Raw genomic sequence first — 22,485 nt, 5'->3', positions numbered from 1 at the left:
CATCATCAAAAATAGATCCAAAGCAAAGGTGAGTTTTAATATGTACAAACCAAGAGAAAGAATGAACTTGACTCTGGAAGAAGAGGCCAGCCCTACCCATGGTGGGCTGTGGTTCCAGACCAGCTGACAAATAACACCATGTCGAAAACAATGTGACACTGGGCTTTGTCCCAGCGATATGGGCTTAGTAACATGAGATCAAAAATGAACTGATTCGCGGGTGGGGATGGGAAAGCTGACAACAGAATAAAAACATGGAGTCTGAGAAGGGCTGAGTACTACTCCTTGTCCTGATGAGTCAAAACCACATATTTTTATTTACTGCACTGGATGGATGGAATACCATTCTCCTTTAAAATGATTTCTTATTTATAATCGTGTTGACCTTTATAAAGTCCCAGCGCAGCATGTGTATAATGGGGAAAGAAGGACAATAAACATCTTTCCAAGTCACTAGGCACTTTCCCCCGTAAGAAGGAGGTATTTTATTGCCGAAAGTTAAGGAACATTCGAAAGCATTAAGGGAACTATTTCTGTCTTTAACCATTCTTTTCAAGGAAGGGTGTATATAGAGAAAAAGGATAAAAAACAAATGACCTGATATTTTTCCTTATTAATGACTTTTTTGGCCACACCTCCTCTACTTCCAATCCTGCAAAGAAAAGTGTGAAAGGAAAAATACCTTGGAAGAGAGCAGGGCTGCTTGTTTGTGTAACCAGTCCTTTATCTTTCTAACTTATTTTTCATTTTAAGTTCTAAGGACATTATATTTCCATGCTGGTGTTCTCTGGACAAGTTACTACAGACACCTGTTTCATTTCATAACAGGCGGAGGTAATTAGGGCAACATTCACGCACTTGGGGCCCAAGTGTCCCTGCCACGTCTAGGACAGCTGCTGGGCCAGAGCTAATGCTATGGCTCTATCCCTACCTCAGATCCCAAGTCAAGGATGCAGCACTCAACATAAAAATCTTCAGAGCTACTGAGAACCTGACTTCAGCTTTTAACTTTGCTTCAGATATTTAAACTTGTATGACAATCATTTTCAAACAATCAGAAAAATAAAAAGAACAGTACAATGAATAACTATACACTTACCAACTTGATTTGATACTTGTTAACACTTCACCATATATACTTCACATATATATTTTGTGGAACCATTTCAAAGTAAGCTATACACGCGCAGTCACTTTACCCCTCAACCTCCCAGCATACCTTGCCAAAGAGGGCATTTTCTTTCCTAGACACAACATCATTATCACACCTAACACAATTAATTCCTTAATATCTAATTCTCACTCCTTATTCAAATCGTCCCAAATGTCTCCCATAGCTGTTTTTTTCTAACCAGGATTTGATCAAGGATCCCACGTTGCCATTTGGGTTTTATGCCCCTTAAGGGTATCTTTTAATGCAGAAAAGTTCTTCTCCATCCTTTTGTTTATAACATTGACTTTTTGAGGCAAGGAATCTGATTTCTAAAAATAAAATCAGTCAATTTACTAATATGTAAAAAATATGTATGTCAGATCAGAAACTCACATCTCCCTGGCCAACATGTTTGCTCCCTGTAAAATCAGTCAGTTTACTAATATATAAAAAAATATGTATGTCAGATCAGAAACCCACGTCTCCCTGGCCAACACATTTGCTCCCTGTAACCAAATTACAGGAATTAAAATCGTCAAGAGGTTGCCTTGGTGACAACAGAATTGGAACAAAGGAAATAAATTCTATAGTTCAGATATTTTTAAAGATAAAAAGCTTTGATATACCGGTGGGACCATCTTCTTTTTTCCACATGTTGTTTAACCAACTCTGTGTGTGTGTCTTTTTGTGTGTGTGTGTGTATGTGTTTATAGTTTACGTCTTTAAATAGTTCCAATTTAAATGCAAGATAGAAATTGTTTAAAAATCCTCAAGTGTAAGATTTGGAAAGTTGTGGTTTTTTTCCCATTTCCAAAGGACAATGAGTTTGCAGTAATTATGCTTTCTGGTCAACAATTTGCACTTTACCCCCTGGCGGGACACATTAAATTTAAGTTCTCCATGAAAAAAAAAAAAAATTGCACTTTCTCTTCCTTTATTGTCTTCAATGTGTAAAACAATTAAAATGTCACAATACGAGTCACTATAACTGACTGAAATACTAAAAAGTAAAAAAACCATAGAACCATAGCATTTTAAAATATTAGTCCCATTTTACCTGAGAAAAAAACTGAGGCAGAGAGCTACACGGCTGTGGTAGCATAGCCAGCGAGCGGTAGAACAGGATTAGTGTGACTGGCCCTGGAGTCTTCACTTCTTTTGCTGCACGACCTCTGCGGTGAGCTGCCTTATCCGGAGTCAAAGAGCCAGTTAGTGGGGGAACTGGGCTGATATCCAGATACCCCATTCCCAGACTGGTCGTTCTCAGTGTACTCTGGGGTATTTAGCCCAGGTATTTGGGATGCAAGAGGTTGTCGTGTCTTCTCCCCTACTATTTTGGAAACGCTAGTGTTTTAATGCCTTTATTTTTCTCTGTTATTCATAGCCTCTGTAACTGCCTTTGTACCCATACACCAAAAAAGGCCCAATAAAAAGTTTCTTGGAGATGCCTACACCAGATTCAAGGCTGTCACACTTTCTTTAGAAAAATTACAGAAAGCTCTTTTCCTGATGCTAAAAAGTTATATATGCTCATAATTCCATTCTCCTAAGGTCCCTGAAGACTCATTCCCATTTTACAGATGAAGAAAGTGAAGAAAGGTCATTTGCCTTTTGCCAGACAGTGACTGCACATCAGGGTCCAACAGCAGCAGGCCCCCAGCCCCACGTGGCATGGGAAGTGCAGTGGAACCCAGCCTAGGCTCTCCAGCCACGACCATGACCCTCCTTCCCCTGCCCAGGGGCAACATATTCCCTGAGCACTCTTCTCTGGATGGTTTCTTGAAAATGACACCCCTTTTTTTTTTCTTTTTCCTTTGTTTGTTACAAAGTCCATTTTCACAGCCAGATGTGTTTTGTGCTGTTAGTTAATGACTCTCTTCTCTGGCTACTTGATGTGTTTGCCTGACTTCCCTCACCAACTGTTGCATTCCTGCAACTAATGAAGTGGGCTCAGCTGCCTTATCAGCATCTATCTGGAACCTTCCATCAAGAGGGAAGCAGTCTTAGAGGTGAGTGATGGCAGTGGTCCACGGAAAGCCCTAGACACAGACAGGTCAGGCTGCTTTCTCCCTACACCAGCAGTCATGACTTTGGCATGTGCTTCTAAAACCAGGGCTCAACACACTTCCACTGACGCTACGGATCCCCCGCCTCAGAGCAAACTTCAGTTGTTAAACTAACAGGAAAATCTAAAGGGGATGTTTCTCCAAAGCCATTTCAAAAAAAGGAGACTTACTTCTTTTAATTGAACAAGTGGCACCATCTAACCTTTAGAGTGGAAACATCTTCTGCAAGCATTTGAGCAAAGGGAGGGGGGAACATTAGAAGTGCCTCAGTTTCTTGGCAACACTGAAGTCCAGGTATTCATCCAGAAAGCTGCTTGCAATCCCCAGGGTGCCTAGAACAGTCAACAAGGCCAAAAGCCCCAGACTCAACCGGAAACCAGTGATCCTGCGGGCGGATGTGAGAGAGAGAGAGGTGATAAATAAACTGGGCTACAGGGATGAACCTGGGGAGCCTGGGGCAGAACTCTCACTGTGGACACTGCCCAGAACTTCCATGTTTTCGCCATTTGAAAATTTTGATTCGTCAGATAAATTAAAGAGGACGCCTAGCCACAGAGGTCAAGCGGCTCCTTTCGAACATTCAAAGGATTATCAAGGCCGGGAGGGATTATTTCCTTGGTAACTTTTGGGAGATACTGCAAAATGTTTGCAAGGATTTAAAGTGTGGCGGTCAAAAGAGTGCACACTTAGTGTACAGTTTTATCCTTGCAATTTCCTGTCTCACACCTAATTGTGTAGGGCCTGGTGAGACTTGGCCTCAGGCAACATAGATCACTTCTGCCGTCATAGCCATAAGTGCTGTATTACTCTCAGGAACAGGAAGCTAATATAGGCTCCATCCTGCTACTTTTTGTCTACACACACAATTCTTGGGTGTTCCTTACCTTTTTTTTAGCAGCTTCTGAGTATCCCCAGAAATACTGGTGACGGACATATATGTACACCAGACTTGTCTGGTGTACTTGTCTAAGTATCAAAAACTACAGAGAAAAAAAATAGAAAAGACACAGAACATGATGGCAGCCTCTCAAAATGCAGTGTGAAAGTTGACGATACTCACAGAACGTGTATCTGACAAAAGACTTGTGTGCAGAACTCTGGCAATTCAATAATGAAAGAAAAACAACTTAGTGTTTTGAATGGGCAAAATATTTGAATAGAAAATTCACATAGTGAGATAAACAAATGTACCAATATGCACATGAAAATTTTTTCAACATTATTCAACATCATTCAATATCAGCAAAACTGCAATTTAAAACCACAATGAGATGACACCACTTGCACACCCACCAGAATGGCGAAATATTAAAAAGACTGAAGCATAAAATATTGGGGGTGTTGGAATCTCATACATTATTTGTGGGAATGCAAAATGTTACAGCCACTTTGGGAAAAGTTCTGGTAGTGTCTTATAAAACTAAACATTACTTTTTGACCCAGCAATTCCTTCCTTTCCTGTGTATTTACCCAAGAGAAATGAAAGCAAATGTCCATAAAAAGACTTGTACAGAATGGTCATTGCAGCTTTATTCATAATAGCCAAACACTGAAAACAGCCTGGAAATCTATCCACAGGAGAATGGATAAACAAACTGTGATAACCATACCATGGAGCCCCATTTGCAACAAACAGCATGGTGAATCTCAGAAATATTCTGCTGAGTGAATGAAGCATTATGCAAGAGTACATACTATGATTCCAATTATAGAAAGTTCTAGAATGGACAAAACTAAACTATGATTTAAAAAAATCAGAGCATTGTCTGCCTCTGAAAGGGACTGGGAAGGACCGGAGGAAACTTTCTGAGTGGTTGTCATGTTCCATATCTTGATAGGGCTTTGAGTGACACAGGTGTATACACTTGTCAAAACTCATCGGATGGTACACTTAAGATTTGTGCATTTCACTAAATACAAATTTTACCTAAAAGAAATGTAAAATGTGGGGTTATGTTCTGCCATCCAGTCCAATGAAAACTCTCAATATCTTCCCTACACTAGGGACCCTCTGTCTTCCTCGACACTTCACAGATGTAAATTGCCAGAGCCCTCTTATAAACACAAGAAGTCTGTCTGTGGGACTCTGATATGCTGGATAAAATGAAATTCATTATTTTATTAGGTCATAAACATTTTTTTTGGCTTCTAGTATATACCAGGTATTATTCTAAGGATTGGAGTTAGCTGTGAAAAAGATATAAGCTCCCTGCCCTTATGGAGTTTATCATCAAAGACAGACAACAAAGGGGAAAACAAGAAGAAAAAGAGACTTGAACGTGCTGTGAAGGAAATGAAGGAGGATGGGCTGCCAGGAACTGGAGGAGGTCGCCTTTAGGAAGGGTCAGGGAAGGCCCCTGTGAGGGAATGACGCTTGTGCTGGGCCCCGAAGGGTGAGAATGAGGGGGCCCAGCAAACAGCAGGAGGAGAAAGGGTGGAAGGTCCACCTGGCCTCTGAGGAAGGGGAGAGATCCTGAGCACGCTGCGGTTTAGAAACTCCCTATCTAATCCATTACTCCCACAAATCCAATGGGAACTGTTCAAGGCAGTTAATAGGCAACCTACTCTGGATGAGAAAGAGTGCAAATTACAAGATACCCAAGAAATCCTTTCTTGATAGGCGGTCGGCCTCATTCAGCCCATCACAGTGAAATCCAAAGGTTCAAGTGGCAGAGGCCGAGTCCCATTAACAAAAGGCACTTTTGTTATTAGTTGTGAATGTGGTCTCACCTGACAAGGACCTGCCGCCTTCATTCTTGCCCTTAAGGGATAAAAATGTAAGTTGGAACAAAGTTAAATCATTCTCTAGAGGACATTTTAGCTGAAATTTCTCAGTTGACAGTAAAAATTACAAGAGGGGAGGTGATAGGGTTGCCTTTAAAAACCAGCTAGATTTGGGGTTATTTAAATCGTAGCAATCAAGTGTCAAACCCAAATGAGGCCACGGAGAGTTATCAGAAAGAAAAAGGGATTGAATTTCTCCAAATAAGGTAGCTGATGCTAGTCTGAGCTCCCGTGAAAGGGGCGGGCAGAGTTTGGGTAAAGCCCTCAGCTCACCAAGGATACTCCATTCAAATGGAAAGCAGATGTTTATAGAGTTTCTACATACAGTAGCAGCAGCACTACATCCTTGGAAACTCTTAACAAAAAGTACATGGGTTGTTGGGTCAAATACCTATAAACCCTGCTCTGTACTCAAAAGCTACTTTTCTCCTACATTGGGGAATGTTAAGTTGGACAAACGACTTAACCTCTCTGTACTTCAGTTTCCTCACCTGTAAAGCAGGAATGAATTACAGATCCTGCCACAGAGGAAGATAAATCCTACATCTGAGATAATACGTGCATGACACTTAAGAACTGTACCTGGCACAAAGTAAGTATTCAATAAATATTAGCTATAATTATTAGGGTGAACTGTTAATTCTGTGTTCTGTTCCTGCAAATAAATTAGAATTTAGCGTATTAGATTTGAAGACAAAATCGCATGTCATATTCATTCTGGATTCCCCCACGTACAGTTTGTTCCAAGTTTTTAAAAAATCACTGAATTAAATTACAATGATGCCAAAGTTAGCCTATCTGCAGCACAGTGTTCTTTGATGCAAACAGACAGTGCTTATTTTGTTTAAAACGACTTCCAGGATCAGTAGATGTCTGGTTGTGTATCTGCTGTTTAATAGTTGTAAGGACCATAGTCATCATTAAACTTACCTTGGTTGAAATACCATCCCGCCATCCACAATGTAATCATAAATATTGGGTAAAACTCCACACAGTTTTGTCTGCAGGAAGAAAATAAAGACGTGGGTTATTTTATGAAAAAAACTATACACCAAAGCAGTGAGTTTTCATCTATAGGTAAATGTCCACCCTCTTCTTACAAAAATAATTATAAGAATTAACCTAAAGAGCATAAATGTCCTTACAGGTAAAATTAGTCTTTCAAGGTGGGACTCAAACATTTTTTTAAACCTCAGAGCAGGGCTAAGAATCACTCTCCTACGTGTAAGTTGCCAGCAATAGAAATGAAGTGTAGCTCTTTTCCAAAAGACAGGCCCGGAGATGGTCCTGATTCCGAGCTTAAAGATCATTCTGTATCTTATCTAAATAACCCAGAAAATAACTCAATTCATATTAAATGGATTTCTTCCCCAGAATTCCCTTGCATCTATTGCCTTCCATTTGAGCTACTCAGCACATTAAAAATGGTTTTTAAATAATTCCCCTAAAGCCTCCTGAAATAAATGAATGAGCGTATTTCATTCCCATTTTATGGAGGAAAAAAAAACTAAAGACTGAGAACCCAAGCTGATGGATGCCTTGCAGAGAAACAGAGGTAGTCTGTGTCATCTCCAGATTCCAAAGCTCTGTCCTAATGTCAAGTCAAATAGCTTCTATTCATAGAAGACTTGGATGGAAAATTTGACACTATTTTAAGCGAAAGGGAATGCTTCTCTGGGAACTATAATTAGTTCATCTGCACCTAGCAAAAGGAAAAAAGATGAACTATATTCATCTTCCTTCCTGTGCTACACCCCCAAGTGATCTTGGTTAGGTTGGCTGAGCTCTTTCCTGACAATATCACAACCAGAAAAAAAACTTTAATGTAATTCGCAACGAGGTCTTGAGTTGATCCTGGTGGAAGCGTCATAGTCTACAGGATTAGAAATGACCCTACATCCTTCCTTAAGCTGTAAAGCTTAAGTATGTAAGGTTATGAGGCAATTGACCCAGAAACAGTTGATTCTGGTTCTTGAAGGCTGAGTCTTCTAACCCAGGTCACCATGAATGATTCTTCCTTTTTTTTCTTCTTTTTTTCGCTTTTTTTTTCTTTTTTCTTTCTTAATGGAAAAAAAAAGTGTTTTGTTTTCTTTTCTTTTGTGACCAAGATGGTGACATGGGAGGCTCTTAAACCTCCCTCCTCCCACAGATGCACTGAATGTACAGATACACACAGAGCAATTCCCTCTGAAAGAAATCCAGAAACCAGCTGAATGACTCCTACACATCAGGCGAATAAGAAAATAGCCACACTGGCAGTTCCCTGGTGGCCTAGTGGTTAGGATTCCAGACTTTCACTGTCGTGGCCCAGGTTCAATCTCTGATCAGGGAATTGAGATCCTGCAAGCCGTGTGGCATGGCCAAAAAAAAAAAAAAAGTAGCCACACTGAAATAAGTAGGAGAAGCTGAGACACACTCTCATCATAAACACCACCCCTAGCATAGCACCATACATTCAGGAGAAAATCCTCAACCCCCAGCTTCTCCCTGAGGAGCAAAGGGTTTAGATTGCATATCTAGCACCCCAACTTTTAAGACTTCCACCTGAGGGCTGGGTCCCCAAAACACCTAGTTCTGCAAGCCAATGGGGCTTGCATCCATGAGACCCACAGGACTACAGCAAACAAAGAAGCAATTCTTAACAGAGCACACGAACACTCAGTACAGCTAAGCCTCCAGGGCTCAGTGCAGAGGGAGCAGGCAAAAACTCCTGTCTCCAGTCTTTCTCTAGAAAGGGTTTGACTCCATACTTTACAAGCTGATGCCTGGAGACCCAGCTTCTAGTTTAGCACGTATCCAAGGGCTAGCTGAGATCCTCTCTGGAGCCCAGGGGAGCTCATGGGCACTTCTCTTGCCTACTTCCTTCAATTTGCTCCATTGATAAAACCAGATTGCCAGCATCTGTCTGGAAGGAGTCTGTACACACATCTGGCACCCCAGCTTTTGCAGCTTCTCTCTGAGGGACCGGCCTCCAAATCACCTAGCTCTGATAGCCAATGAGGCTTGCATTCACAAGTCTCACAGGACCATAGCAAACAAAGAAGCAATTTTGAACTTTGTAAGCCAGAAGGGAGTGGGAAGATATACTCAAAGTGCTGAAAGAAAAAACTGCCAATGAAGAATACTCTACCCTGAAAAGTTGTCCTTCAAAATTGAAGAGATAAAGAATTTTAGAAACAAAATCTGAACGAGTTCATCACCACTAGACTTGATATAAGAAATGTTAAAGCGAGGTCTTCAGAGAAAAACAAATACCGTATGATATCACTTACATGTGGAATCTAAAAATTTACAACAAACTAGTGAGTATAACAAAAAAGAAGCAGTCTCAGAGATATAGAGAACAAATTAGTCATTACCAGTGGGGGAGGGGGCAATAGAGGAGTGGGGGAGTGGGAAGTACAAACTACTGGGTGTAAGATAGGCTCAAGGATGTATTGTACAACATGGGGCATACAGCCAATATTTTGTAACAACTGTAAATGGAAAGTAACCTTTGAAATTTTTATTTAAAAATTAATAAAAATCCTGACATATGTAAAAACTATAGGTCCTCAACTTGAAATGAAAGGATGCTAATTACTAATATGAAAATATATGAAAGTATAAAACTCACCAGTAAAGGTAAATATATAATTTAATTCAGAATTCTCTCATATTGCAGTGATGGTGGGTAAATCACTTACAACTCTAGTATAAAGGTTAAAAGACAAGAGTATTAAAAACAAAACAATAATAATTTGTTAATAGCTACACAATATTAAAAAATACAAATTTGTGCATCAAAAACATAAAATGGGGAAGAAATGTAAAAATATAGAGCTTTTGAATGCATTCAAAGTTAAGTTGCTATCTGCTTAAGATGGACTGTTATAAATATAAGATGTTTTATGTAAGCTTCTTGGTAACCACAAAGCAAAAGTCTATAGTAAAACTAAAAAAAAAAGTCTATAGTAGATATACAAAAGATAATGAAAAAGGAATCAAAGCATAGCACTATAGAAAATCATCATATCACAAAGGAAGAGAGCAAGAAAGGAACAAAGGAATTACAAAACAGCCAGAAAACAATTAACAAGATGTCAATAGTAAGTTCACACCTATCAGTAATGACTTTAAATGTAAATGAACTAAAGTCTCCAATCAAAAAACACAGAGTGGCTGAATGGATAAAAAAATATAAGACCCAACTATATGTTGCCTACAAGAGATTCAGATAAAATAGACTTTAAGCCAAACACTTTAACAAGAGAGAGAGATGGTCATTACATAATGATAAAGGGATCAATTCATCAAGAAGATATGACAAGTGTAAATATTTATGCACCCAACATTAGAGCACCTAAATATATAAAGCAAATATTAACAGATCTGAAGGGAGAAACAGACAGCAATACAATAAGAGTAGGAGACTTCAATATCCCACTTTCAACAATGAATAGATCATCCAGATGGAAAATCAATAAGGAAACATTGGGCTTAAACTACACATTAGACCATAGACCTAACAGACATATTCAGAACATTCCATTTAACAACAGCAAAACAGACATTTCTTCTCAAGTGCATATGGAATAGGATAGATCAAAAAATAAATAAAATTAAGAATACTGAAATCATATCAAGCATCTTTTCTGACCACAATGGTATGAAACTAGAAATTAATTACAAGAAGAAAACTGGAAAATTCATATATATGTGGAGATTTAAAAACATGCTCTTGAACACGAGTCAAAGAAAAAAATCAAAAGGGAAATCAAAAAATATCTTGAGACAAATGAAAATGGAGACACAATATACAAAAACTTATGGAGTACAGCAAAAGCAGTTCTAGAGGGAAGTTTATAGTGACAAACACCTACATTAAGAAAAAAAGAAAGATCTCAAATAAACAACCTAAATTTACATTTCAAGGAACTAGGAAAAGAAGAACAAACTGAGCCCAAACTTAGTAGAAGAAAGGAAAAAGCAAAGGTTACAGAAAAAATATGAAATAGAGACTAAAAAGGCAAAAGATCAATGAAACTAAAAACCGATTTTTTGAAAAGGTAAGCAAAATTTACAAAACTTTAGCTAGACCAAGAAGAAAGAAAAGAAGACTCAAATAAATAAAATCAGAAATGAAAGAGGAGACATTGCAATTGATCACACAGAAATACTAAGGATCATAAGAAACTATTATGACCAATTATATACCAACAAAATAGACAACCTAAAAGAAATGGATAAATTCCTAGAAATATACAACCTACAAAGTCTGAAACATGAAGAAATAGAAAATCTGAATTGACCAATTACTAGTAAGGAGATTGAATCAGTAATCAAAAACATCCTGACAAAGAAAAGACCAGGACCACAACTGGTGAGTTCTACCAAATACTGAAACAACAATTAATACCATTCCTTCTCAAATCCTTCCAAAAAATACAAGAGGAGAGAACACTTTCAAATTCATTTTGTGAGGCCAGCATTACTGTGATACCAAAGCCATTACTGTGATATCACAGCATTACTGTGATACCAAAGGACATTACAAGAAAAGAAAATTATAGTTCAATATCCCTGATGAACATAGATGCAAAAATTCTCAACAAAATTTTAGCAAACTGAATTCAACAATATATTAAAAGGATCATACACCACGACGGAGTGGGATTCATCCCAGGGATGCGAGGATGATTCAACATACACAAATCAATCAATGTGATACACCACATTGACAAAATGAAGGATAAAAATCACATGACCATCTCCATAGATACAGAGAATGCATTTGACAAATTTCAACATCCTTTATGATAAAAACTCTCAATAAACTGCGTATAAAAGGAACACACTTCAACATAATAAAGGCCATATATGACTAGCCCACAGTTAACATCATACTCAACAATAAAAAGCTGAAAACTTTTCCTCTAAAATCAGGAACAAGACAAGAGTGCCTACTCTCATCACTCCTATTCAACATAGTACTGGAAATCTTAGCAATTAAGCAAGAAAAAGAAATAAAAGGCAACCAAATCAGAAAGGAAAAAGTAAATTTGTCGATGCAGATGACATGATATTATATATAAAAACCCCTAAAGATTCCACCAAAAAACTGTTAGAACTAATAAGTTCAGTAAAGTTGCAGGATACAAAATCAACATACAGAACTTCCCTGGTGGTGCAGTGGTTAAGAATCCTCCTGCTAATGCAGGAAACACGGGTTCGAGCCCTGGTCCGGGAAGATCCCACATGCCACAGAGCAACTAAGCCCGTGTCCCACAACTACTGAACCTGTGCTCTAGAACCCGCGAGCCACAACTACTGAGCCCATGTGCTGCAACTACTGAAACCTGTGCGCCTAGAGCCCGAGCTCCGAAACAAGAGAAGCCACCACAATGAGAAGCCTGTGTAGCACAGTGAAGAGAAGCCCCCGCTCACCACAACTAGCGAAAGCCTGCACGAAGACCCAACGGGGTCTGCAACGAAGACCCAACAACAAAGACCCAACGCAGCCAAAAATAAATAAATAAATAAATAAATTTATTTAAAAAAAAAAATCAACGTACAAAGTCATTTGTGTATGTATACACCAACAATGAACTATCAGAAAGATAAATTAAGAAAACAATCCCATTTACAACTGCATCAAAATGAATAAAATATTTGGGAATAAATTTAATCAGGGAGGTAAAGACCTGTAAACTGAAAACTATAAAACATTGATGAAAGAAACTGAAGAAGACACAAAAAAATGAAAAGGTATTCCATGCTCATGAATTGGAAGCATTAAGATTGTTAAAATGGGGCTTCCCTAGTGGTGCGGTGGTTGAGAATCTGCCTGCCAATGCAGGGAACACGGGTTCGAGCCCTGGTCTGGGAAGATCCCACATGCCGCGGAGCAACTGGGCCCGTGAGCCACAATTACTGAGCCTGCGTGTCTGGAGCCTGTGCTCCGCAACAAGAGAGGCCGCGATAGTCAGAGGCCCGCACACTGTGATGAAGAGTGGCCCCCGCTTGCCGCAACTAGAGAAAGCCCTCATGCAGAAACGAAGACCCGACACAGCCATAAATAAATAAAATTTAAAAAAAGAACTGCAAGTCTCACCAAAAAGCTGAAATGATAAATTTAGTGAAACAGTAGCTTCCTGACATCTCACATAATCCAGGCTTTAAGTAAACAAACAAAAAACTTCCATTTAAAAAAAAAAAAAAAGATTGTTAAAATGTCCATAATACTCAAAGCAATCTACAGAATCAATGCAATTCCTATCAAAATTCCAGTGGCATTTTTCACAGAAATAGAAAAAAATCCTAAATTTCATATGGAACCAAAAAAAGAACATGAATAGCTAAAGGAGTCTTGAGAGAGAAGAACAAAGCTGGAGGCATTGCATTTCCTGATTTCAAGTTATATTACAAAGCTGTAGTAATTAAAACGGTATAGTACTGGCATAAAAACAGACACATAGATTAATGGAACAGAATAGAGAGCCAGAAATAAACCCATGCATATGTGGTAAATTAGTTTTTACAAAGGAGCCAAGAATATACAATGGGGAAAGGATAGTCTCTTCAGTAAATGGTGTTGAGAACACTGGACAGCCAAATGCAAAAGAATGAAACTGTACCCCTGTCTTACACCATACACAAAAATCAACTCTAAATGGATTAAAGACTTGAACATAAGACCTGAAACCATAAAACTCATAAAAGAAGACATAGGGGAAAATATTCTTGACATTGGCCTTGGCAATGATTTTTTGGATTTGGCACTAAAAGCAAAGGCAACAAAAAGAAAAATAAACAAGTGGGACTACATCAAACTAAAAAGCTTCTTCACAGCAAAGGAAACTGCCAACAAAATGAAAAGGCAATCTATGGAATGGGAAAAAATATTTGCAAACCACACATTCGATAAGGGGTTACTACCCCAAATACACAAAGAACACATACAACTCAATAGCAGAGAAAACCAAATAACCCAATTAAAAAACGGGCAGAGAACCTGAATAGACATTTTTCCAAAGACATAAATGATCAACAGGTACCTGAAAAGGTGCTCAACGTCTCTAATCATCAGCGGAATGCAAATCAAAACCACAGTGAGATATCACCTCACACTTGTTAAAATGGCTATTATCAAAAAGACAAGGAACAAGTGCTGGCAATAAGTTGGAGAAAAGGGAACCTTATACACCACTGACGGAAGTGTAGACTGATGCGACCGCTATGGAAAACAGTATGGAGGTTCCTCAAAAAATTAAAACTAGAACCACCGTATGATCCAGGAATCCCACTCCTGTGTATATATCCAAAGGAAATGAAATCACCATCTTGAAGGGATATCTGTACTCTCATCTTGATTACACTGTTCTTCACGTAGGCAAGATATGGAAACAACCTAAGTATCCAACTGTGGATGAATGGATAAAGAAAATGTGATATACATATATGTAATGAAATATTATTCAACATTTAAAGAGAAGGAAATCCTGCCATTTGTGACAAACTGGATGAACCAGCAGGGCCTTATGCTAAGTGAAATCAGCCAGATAAAGAAAGACAAATAGTGCATGGTATCACTTTCATGTAGAATCTTTAAAAAAAAAAAAAAAAGGTGAACTCACAGAAACAGAGAGTAGAATGGTAGGTGTCATGGTCTGAGGGTGAGCAAAATAGGGAGAGCCTAATAAAAGGGTACAAACTTTCAGTTATTAAAGGAATGAGGTCTGAGAATCTAATATATAACATGGTGACTATAGTTGACAACACTTTATCGTATAATTGAAATATGCTAAGAGAGTAGAACTTAAGTGCCCTCACCAAAAAAAAAAAAAAAAAAGAGTAAATATGTAAAGGGTAAATATGTAAGGTAAGGGATGTATTAATTAACTCAGTGGGGGAAATCCTTTCACAAATCATACGTTTATCAAATCATCATGTTGTACACTTTAAATATCTTACAATTTTATTTGTCAATTATACCTCAATAAATCTGAAAAAAAATCTCTAACTCAAAAAAAAGAAGAAGAAAGCCTAATTACAAAGCATAATTCTTTCCTCATTCTCCATCAATCTACGGGAAATTGTGGATGGGTCAACTCAACCTTATTAGTTTCTGACTCAACTACATGAGAAAAAACTCCCTGCTAATCATTCAGCCATCTCTTAAAGCTGGGTAAAAAAGCTTCCTAACTAACTGCATAACTCAGCGCTCATATAAAGACCACAGCTGGTGCAGAGTCAGAAGCATGAGTGGACCTTTCTAACCCTGAGTCGGCAATGACGACAGTAAAGTCACCCACTCAGCTCTCTAAGAGCCAGAAGAGCGATCATCAGACCCCTGGCACATCAGAAATGCAGAATACGAACGCCAAATGCTTTCCTCTTCATTTTTTTCTACTGTTGCCTTTAAGGCCTGAAAGGCCACTGGAATGACCTAAGGAATATCTTGTCCAGAGCCTGACACTGATACCCTCACAAACCGTAGCCACAACTTTCTCATTCTTAGGGAAATAACTGAGCTTTGTCTTTCTGCCATTTCCTATCCTTGGCATTATTTTGCTTCTGATGGTTGCTTTTTTACTAACTAACGTCATTTAAAGTTTGTGAGTTCCTATGGTAGGTTAAGTGAAAAGATGCTTTACAAATGTGAATCGTCAGAATAATTACAGCTATGTTAAAAAACATTTCCTTTTCCTCGGCTAAATCCATGGACCTGTTTTCCATGAAGTAAAAGAGCAGAAGTATGCTCTATTTTCCACACCCAATGTCAAGGGCATGATCCCCTTTGTCTTCTTCTATGAGTTTTATCCTTTTTGGAAACAAAACACAATTGTCCCATCTTCTATCTAGTCTTGTAAAACACCTTAAATTATCCCAAAATTTAAGGGGTAAGTTTTTCCACAACACGACACAAAATTAGCCATGATGAGATTTTTTTTAAAAATCACCCTCGGACTTCCCTGGTGGCGCAGTGGTTGGGAATCCGCCTGCCAATGCAGGGGACACGGTCCCTGGTCCAGGAGGATCCCACATGCCAGAGAACAACTAAGCCCATGAGCCACAACTATACTGAGCCTGTGCTCCAGAGCCCGCGAGCCACAACTACTGAGCCCGCATGCCAAAACTACCAAAGCCTGCGTGCCCTAGAGCCCCTGCTGCAACTACTGAGCCCGCGTGCTGCAACTACTGAAGCCCACGTGCCTAGAGCCTGTGCTCCACAACAAGAGAAGCCACCGCACCTCAACGAAGAGTAGCCCCCTCCCACTGTAACTAGAGAAAGCCCGCGCGCAGCAACGAAGACCCAACGCAGCAAAAAGAATAAATAAAAAATTTTTTAAAAATCACCCTCAAAACCAGTCCATATTATTCTTCATAAAGTCTAACTATTTAGAAGGTTTTTTCTCCCCACTGTACTAGCAGCCTTGGCTAGGCACGTGGGGCAGATGATATTATATAAAGGCATCCCAGCCAAGCCCAAACTGAGCCGCACAGGCAGAACCTTGGGTCTGTGGCCCCTGTGGGCATCCGTCCATACACACTGAGATGCAGGTGCGCTTTTGTGTCTCTCATTTGCAAGAGGAAGAAGGCCTCTGGGCAAGAAAGAGTGAGGAAAGAGGAAATGAGGAAAACGGAGGGATGTTCTGGGGTCTTTCCCACCCCTGCCCAAGCCAGGGGACCGGTTTCACACCTGAGTGGAGACCAGGCTGAAAGCTGAAGGACGGTCTTCATGAAGGGACTGGTGAAACTACAGATGCCTGCAGTGCTATGCCTCAGACAGAAGTGCCAAACAGCTGCAGAGAGCCACAGCCCTCACCTCCCTCTACCACAGACCAAAGAGCAGCCGGAGAGCAGTCATGGAAGACTCCAGAACCTGTGGAGGGACCCGAACTCACAGGACCGGAGGACTGGAGCAGGGCAGTGGCATGGCCCCTCCCTTCAATTGCTAGGCAGCAGGGCTGTCCCTGCCCACGTCCCTGAGGGCCCCAGGAAGTAACTGAGAAGATGGGGGAAAGGGGTGCCGAGGTCCCGGGGGAGCAGGGGCGGTTAGAAGTCACGGAGACTCAGGCAGGGATGTGAGTGTAACTGCATTTGTGCTCCCAGAGGGCACAGCCTGGTGTATGTGGGCAGTTTAGCACCGTATCTCTGCACCTTCCTCTCCTAAGAAATGAGACTCTTTGTCCCCTATAAGCCGTTAGTCACTGTTGGTCTCACCCTGACCTCATGCCCCAGCTGCGCTGGTTGTACTTTTCTCCTGGCCCCTTGTTTACCGACCCGCCTTAAGCCCTGAAGATGTGTCCCACTATCATCTTTCAGAGATTGAAGATAATTCTCTGACAGCCAGCCTGGGGCCCTGCTATTGCTAACGGTCTTCCCTGCTGCTGCCTGCTGAAGACACCGGGTGTTGCTTGGCCTTAAAATAACTGGAATCCCATTCTGGCTGCTCGGTCTGACCCCCTGCACCTCCTCCACCACGTGACCATGTCCTTCCACCACCAGCACTTTTGGGTCCCTGCAGATCCCACAGCACCGTTAGGTGGTCCATGCCCGGATGTGCTCCAGAACAGCTTGTTCACAGTGAGCTGTCCACAGACATTGTTTAACTCACGGGGACCAAACACTGAAAATGTGTCCTTCACAATCCTATCAGTGACTAATTACAGTCACTTTGACAGGAAAACCAAAGTGAAAATAATTGATGATCTCTTTTTGGAAATGAAGGCAGATTATATTACAGAAGATCCTCAGGAAAAATCTCCTACGGGACAGAAATCAGCTGGCAGCAGCTGTGTCAGTTCCCCTTTGCGTGGGAACAGGGGGTAACGTTGGTTCTGACCACTGCTGGACGCCCCATTTCCTGCGTGTCCACGCTGAGGGGAAATGAGTCTGTCTACTCATTCCCTGGTGAGAGCCCTCTTGCCACTATAATCCTGTGCTCTTTGATATTTAAGCTTCCCATAAAAAGATGAGGGAGAGGGCTTCCCTGGTGGCGCAGTGGTTGAGAATCTGCCTGCCAATGCAGGGGACACGGGTTCGAGCCCTGGTCTGGGAAGATCCCACATGCCGCGGAGCAACTAGGCCCGTGAGCCACAGCTACTGAGCCTGCGCGTCTGGAGCCTGTGCTCCGCAACAAGAGAGGCCACGACAGTGAGAGGCCCGCGCACCGCGATGAAGAGTGGCCCCCGCTTGCCACAACTAGAGAAAGCCCTCGCAAAGAAACGAAGACCCAACACAGCCAAAAATAAACAAACAAACAAATAAATAAATAAAATTTAAAAAAAACAAAAACAAGAAAAGATGAGGGAGAAGCTTCTCTTTTGTTATAGGCAGATGTCATCATGGGCCTCAAGTTCCACCCAGGGGTAATAACAGAAAGAGTCTTTACTGGAAGAACAGTGGGGTGGCCAGCCATCCTGGTTTGCCCTGGACTGAACAGGTTTTCAGAACGTGGGACTTTGATTTTTTAAACCAGGACAATCTGGGGTTTGCCTGGAATGGAGGGATTTCCTGGGACACAGAAATCGGAGTGCTAAAACTGGGAAAGTCCCAGGCAAACTGGAAAGAGTTGGTCACCCTAGAAGATGGACCAATGGAGCCCATGGAGATTGAATACTTAACGCCACTGAAAGCCCCCATCGTCCGTCCCCAACTCCAAAGGAGCCTGGGCCTGGGGGCTCAGGACATGTGACCACTGCAGAACCCTGTCTGGACCCGAAGGCTGGGAGCAGTGAAGGTAGTCCTAAACTAAGTACTGCTTGGGCCCTGTCTCCGTCATTAAGTGTATGTACTATAAAGCTCACCCCATACTGGAAAAGAAAGAATCATATTGCATTCTGGCAGTTCCTAAAACCCTAGTCTCTGACTTTTTTTAATTGCATAACCCCAATAAGAAATATCCACATGTCCTACTATAGCAGAGGCGGCTGGCCGACAACAGGGAGGGTGTGAAGTTGGCGCTGTGCAGTAGTTGCCCAGTCAGGGATACACTTCCCAGCCTCCTGGGATCTTAGTGGGGCTACTTCTTGCTAATGGAAAGTAAGTGAAACGAAATACGTCGCTTCTGAGCCAGATGACTAAGCAGCTGGTGTGCCAAGCTCCCTTCACCCCACGCACTGGTTGCACGGAGAGAACGCTGAGGACCCGGATGGGGACAGAACCCTTAGGTGGGAGAAGCCTTGGTCCCTAAATGACCATGTGGAAGGCCACCCAACCAGGAGCACCCACGTAGGACTTGACATGCGCAAGACAAACGGCGAACTTCCATTACATTAAACCACTGGGAGTATGGGGTTGATCCACTAGCACAGCTAATACATTCGACTGGAAAAGAGTATCATATACATTATAAAACAAACACAAAATAGAGATTAAAAGATGACATTTTAAGAGTAAATATAAATAGGAGCTCCAATGTTTTCCTCACTCCCACAGCAGAGTTCTTAGTATACACATCACTTGGGAAATCTTTGGCCTAAAACACTTCTGAATATTTCTGCTATTTGATAGATTTCTCGTAAACACTCAACATGAAACTTTGCTTCTGACAATCGTGTTCACAGAAAATCTGAACCATTTCCCATAGAGGAAAACCTGAACAGCCAGAGGACACTTCTAATGCCATGCTTAGAGTGTGACATCTTTTAAAAATAGAAAGCAGGGCTTCCCTGGTGGCGCAGTGGTTGGGAGTCTGCCTGCCAATGCGGGGGACACGGGTTCAAGCCCTGGTCTGGGAAGATCCCACATGCCGCGGAGCAACTAGGCCCGTGAGCCACAATTACTGAGCCTGCGCATCTGGAGCCTGTGCTCCGCAACAAGAGAGGCCGTGATGGTGAGAGGCCCGCGCACCGCGATGAAGAGTGGCCCCCGCTCGCCGCAACTAGAGAAAAAAGCCCTCGCACAGAAACGAAGACCCAACACAGCCATAAATAAATAAATAAAATAAATAAAATAAATAAAATAAATAAATAAATAAATAAAAAGCAGACAAGGCAACTTAAAGGAGGTTTCCCTCGTTCAAGATTTTTGCTGCTCCTTTTTCTTTCTTCTTTTGTTTTGGTGACTTGTTCTGAAATACCACCAATAGGTTGCACACCTCCATGAGCTATTTGCACTATTAACAGATGACCTAGCCTTGGTCTGCTGGCTTTTGACCCTAAGAAGTGTTCTGGATTATTACACTGGCTGGGGGGTCAGAGCAACAGGTTAATATGCTCAGAAAAGGCTTGGGGATGAGAGGTTGCTGGAGCTAATCTTTTTATACAGATCTGTAACTATCTAAATTGTTCCTTGTCAAGTAACCCTCTGGGACACGGGAGGGAGGCTGCTGCTAATGGCAGGAGGGCATGAAATCTAACTAGCACTTCAGTGGTACTGCTGATAAGGAACAGGATGGGGAGATGAGGCAGTGAGGCTGGCAGCTCATCCAAATTCTAGCTGCCTCTCGTCCCCTGACTACCTGAGAATCACCCAGCTTGTGTGACAGAAGCTGTTTGGTGGTGGTGTGGACTAAATGTTTGTCTCTCCAAAACTTACATGCTGAAGCCCTAACCCCTCAGTGAGGCTGTATTTGGAGTAAGGAAGTGATTAAGGTTACATGAGATCAGAAGTGTGGAGCCCTGATCCAATAGGATTAGTGCCCTTATAAGAAGAAACACCAGAGAGCTCTCTGACACCTGCCAGATTGACTGACTCTGACTCTCTCTCCCTCCCTCTCCCTCTCTCTCTCTCTCCCTCCCTCCCTCTCCCCTCTCTCTCTCTCTCCCTCCCTCCCTCTCTCACCCCTCCACCAAGGAAAGGCCATGTGAGGACACATTAAGCCAAGAGAAGAAAGCTCTCACCAGAAATAGAATCAGCCAGAACCTTGATCTTAGACTTGCAGCCTCCAAAACTGTGAAAAATAAATATCTGTCATTGAAGCCACCCAGTCTATGGCATTTTGTTACAGTGGCCCCAGCTGACTAATACAAGGTGGGTTTTAGAGGAGGATGGAGTTTGAAGAAATCATCATTTAGTCATTCTCTCATCTTGGAGAACCCAAGCCCTTTATAACTCAGTGAAAAAGTACATTTTGGGATTTCAGCTAATGTCTAAGATCAGTACCTTGTAATAAGAATGGAGATGTGTTTATTGTCTCTCTATTATTTATCATTTTTGTACCTACTACAAAAGTAGGTGACTCATATTACTATAATCCTGGTGTTGCAGAACACTTGAAAAATTACTCTATTTGTGAATTTTCCTTTTCTCCATGGGTTTTAGGCATGCATTATGGTCAACAGTTTTAATTTCTAAATTTCAGGATTCAAAGTGACTATAAGGAGTTAGTAAAATGGCAAAAAAAAAAAAAAAGGAAGAAGAAAAAGAAGAACTCTAGTAGAGTAAGAAAAGGCTAACATTTCTAAAGAGTTCTCAGATTCATGATGACTGGGTTTACTTGTGCCTTGTGGCAGGTTAATTCTGGAACAGGAACTTAAAAATTCAGCATTAAGCAAATAGAGTACATACAAGAAAGAAGTAAGAGGCAATTCTTCTACCTCACCCAGAACTGATGGAACCATTGTTGGGATACTATGTACATTTCTAGGCTCCAGGTTTAGAAAGAATATGAAAAATTTTAGTCTAAAGAGAACAACCAAATTGTTTAATGATTGAAAAAAAAAAGCTGAATTTCTGCTACCTAGCCTCAAAATACAGAAGATGAAAGACATTTAATAATGGTCCTCAAGTGTCTGAAAAAGAGTGAGGTCATCAGCAGCTATTCTTCTCTTCTGGTGAGGATAGAATCAGAGGAAATATGTTTAAATTACAACAAGATCAATTTGTTACTTGGATCTACTTTTTAAATTTATAAAAGCCTTTAATCTAAAGGGATCAAGGTGCTCAAATTAGACTAGATAGAATTTTCTAAGCTTAGCAATACCATGAAGAAATGGCCCTCCGTGAAATTATAGCTGCTATTTTCATAATTTCAAAGAGTGTATTCTGGCAAAAGACTGCAAAACTCTAGAAAGAGTCACCTCTAATGCCCTCCCTAGAGGAAGGGAGGAGGAAATGAATGGGGCCTCTAGAGAAGGGGCCCTGGGCTAGTAACTCGGGTAAGCTGGCCCCATAATAATCATCGCTGCTTGACAAGTAAGTATCCAACTTGAGGCGACCCTCAGACAGGAAACAGGTACTTCAGGGGTGGTCAGAGGGACCTTGAAATGGTTGCTATGAGATGTCAAATTCCGCTCAAAGAAAGAATTAGTCATAACACCGGGTTTCTTGGCTACGCTTAGGGCAAAGCAGCAGGAGAAAGAGTAGGGGAAGAGGCAGCATTTCTGTTACTCATGAGGCCATAAGATCTTCAAGGGAGGCTAAAGGGGCTCAATGCTTTGGTCCAGGAGAGCCAGAAAAGAAAGTGCATTCCCTCTTGGGGATTTGCAGAGCTCAAGGGAGCCTTCCCTGAAAAAGAGAATAGGTAGCCAAGTAGGCTTTGGAATAAACTGGTTA

General features: G+C 41.1%; 1 protein-coding gene and 1 long non-coding RNA gene across 3 annotated transcripts in view; both read right to left on the bottom strand.

Annotated features, from left to right (window-relative positions):
* Positions 1–461: 461 nt before the first annotated feature.
* LOC309661642 lies at positions 462–3,467 on the bottom strand. The gene is made up of 2 exons (XR_014264130.1): positions 1,630–3,467; positions 462–1,541 (listed from the first exon to the last, which is right to left on the bottom strand). It is a non-coding gene; the product is annotated as an uncharacterized lncRNA (long non-coding RNA).
* A 69-nt stretch (positions 3,468–3,536) lies between these two features.
* Positions 3,537–22,485, bottom strand: part of MGST2 (microsomal glutathione S-transferase 2) — a 34,201-nt gene continuing 15,252 nt past the window's right edge. Inside the window, exons 3-4 of one of the 2 annotated variants that reach the window (XM_082463488.1) lie at positions 6,934–7,004; positions 3,537–4,316 (exon numbers count right to left, since the gene is read on the bottom strand). In XM_082463488.1, the coding sequence (XP_082319614.1) occupies positions 4,276–4,316; positions 6,934–7,004 (112 nt within the window). In that variant the 3' untranslated portion in view covers positions 3,537–4,275. The remainder of the gene's footprint in view (positions 4,317–6,933; positions 7,005–22,485) is intronic. The other variant, XM_082463489.1, reaches the window with a different exon arrangement.

This window comes from Balaenoptera physalus (genome assembly GCF_965194825.1).
Source record: "Balaenoptera physalus genome assembly, chromosome: 5".
NCBI lineage: Eukaryota > Metazoa > Chordata > Mammalia > Artiodactyla > Balaenopteridae > Balaenoptera > Balaenoptera physalus.
Note: the sequence above shows the minus strand (reverse complement) of the source record. Positions and strands in the feature narration are given on the sequence as shown.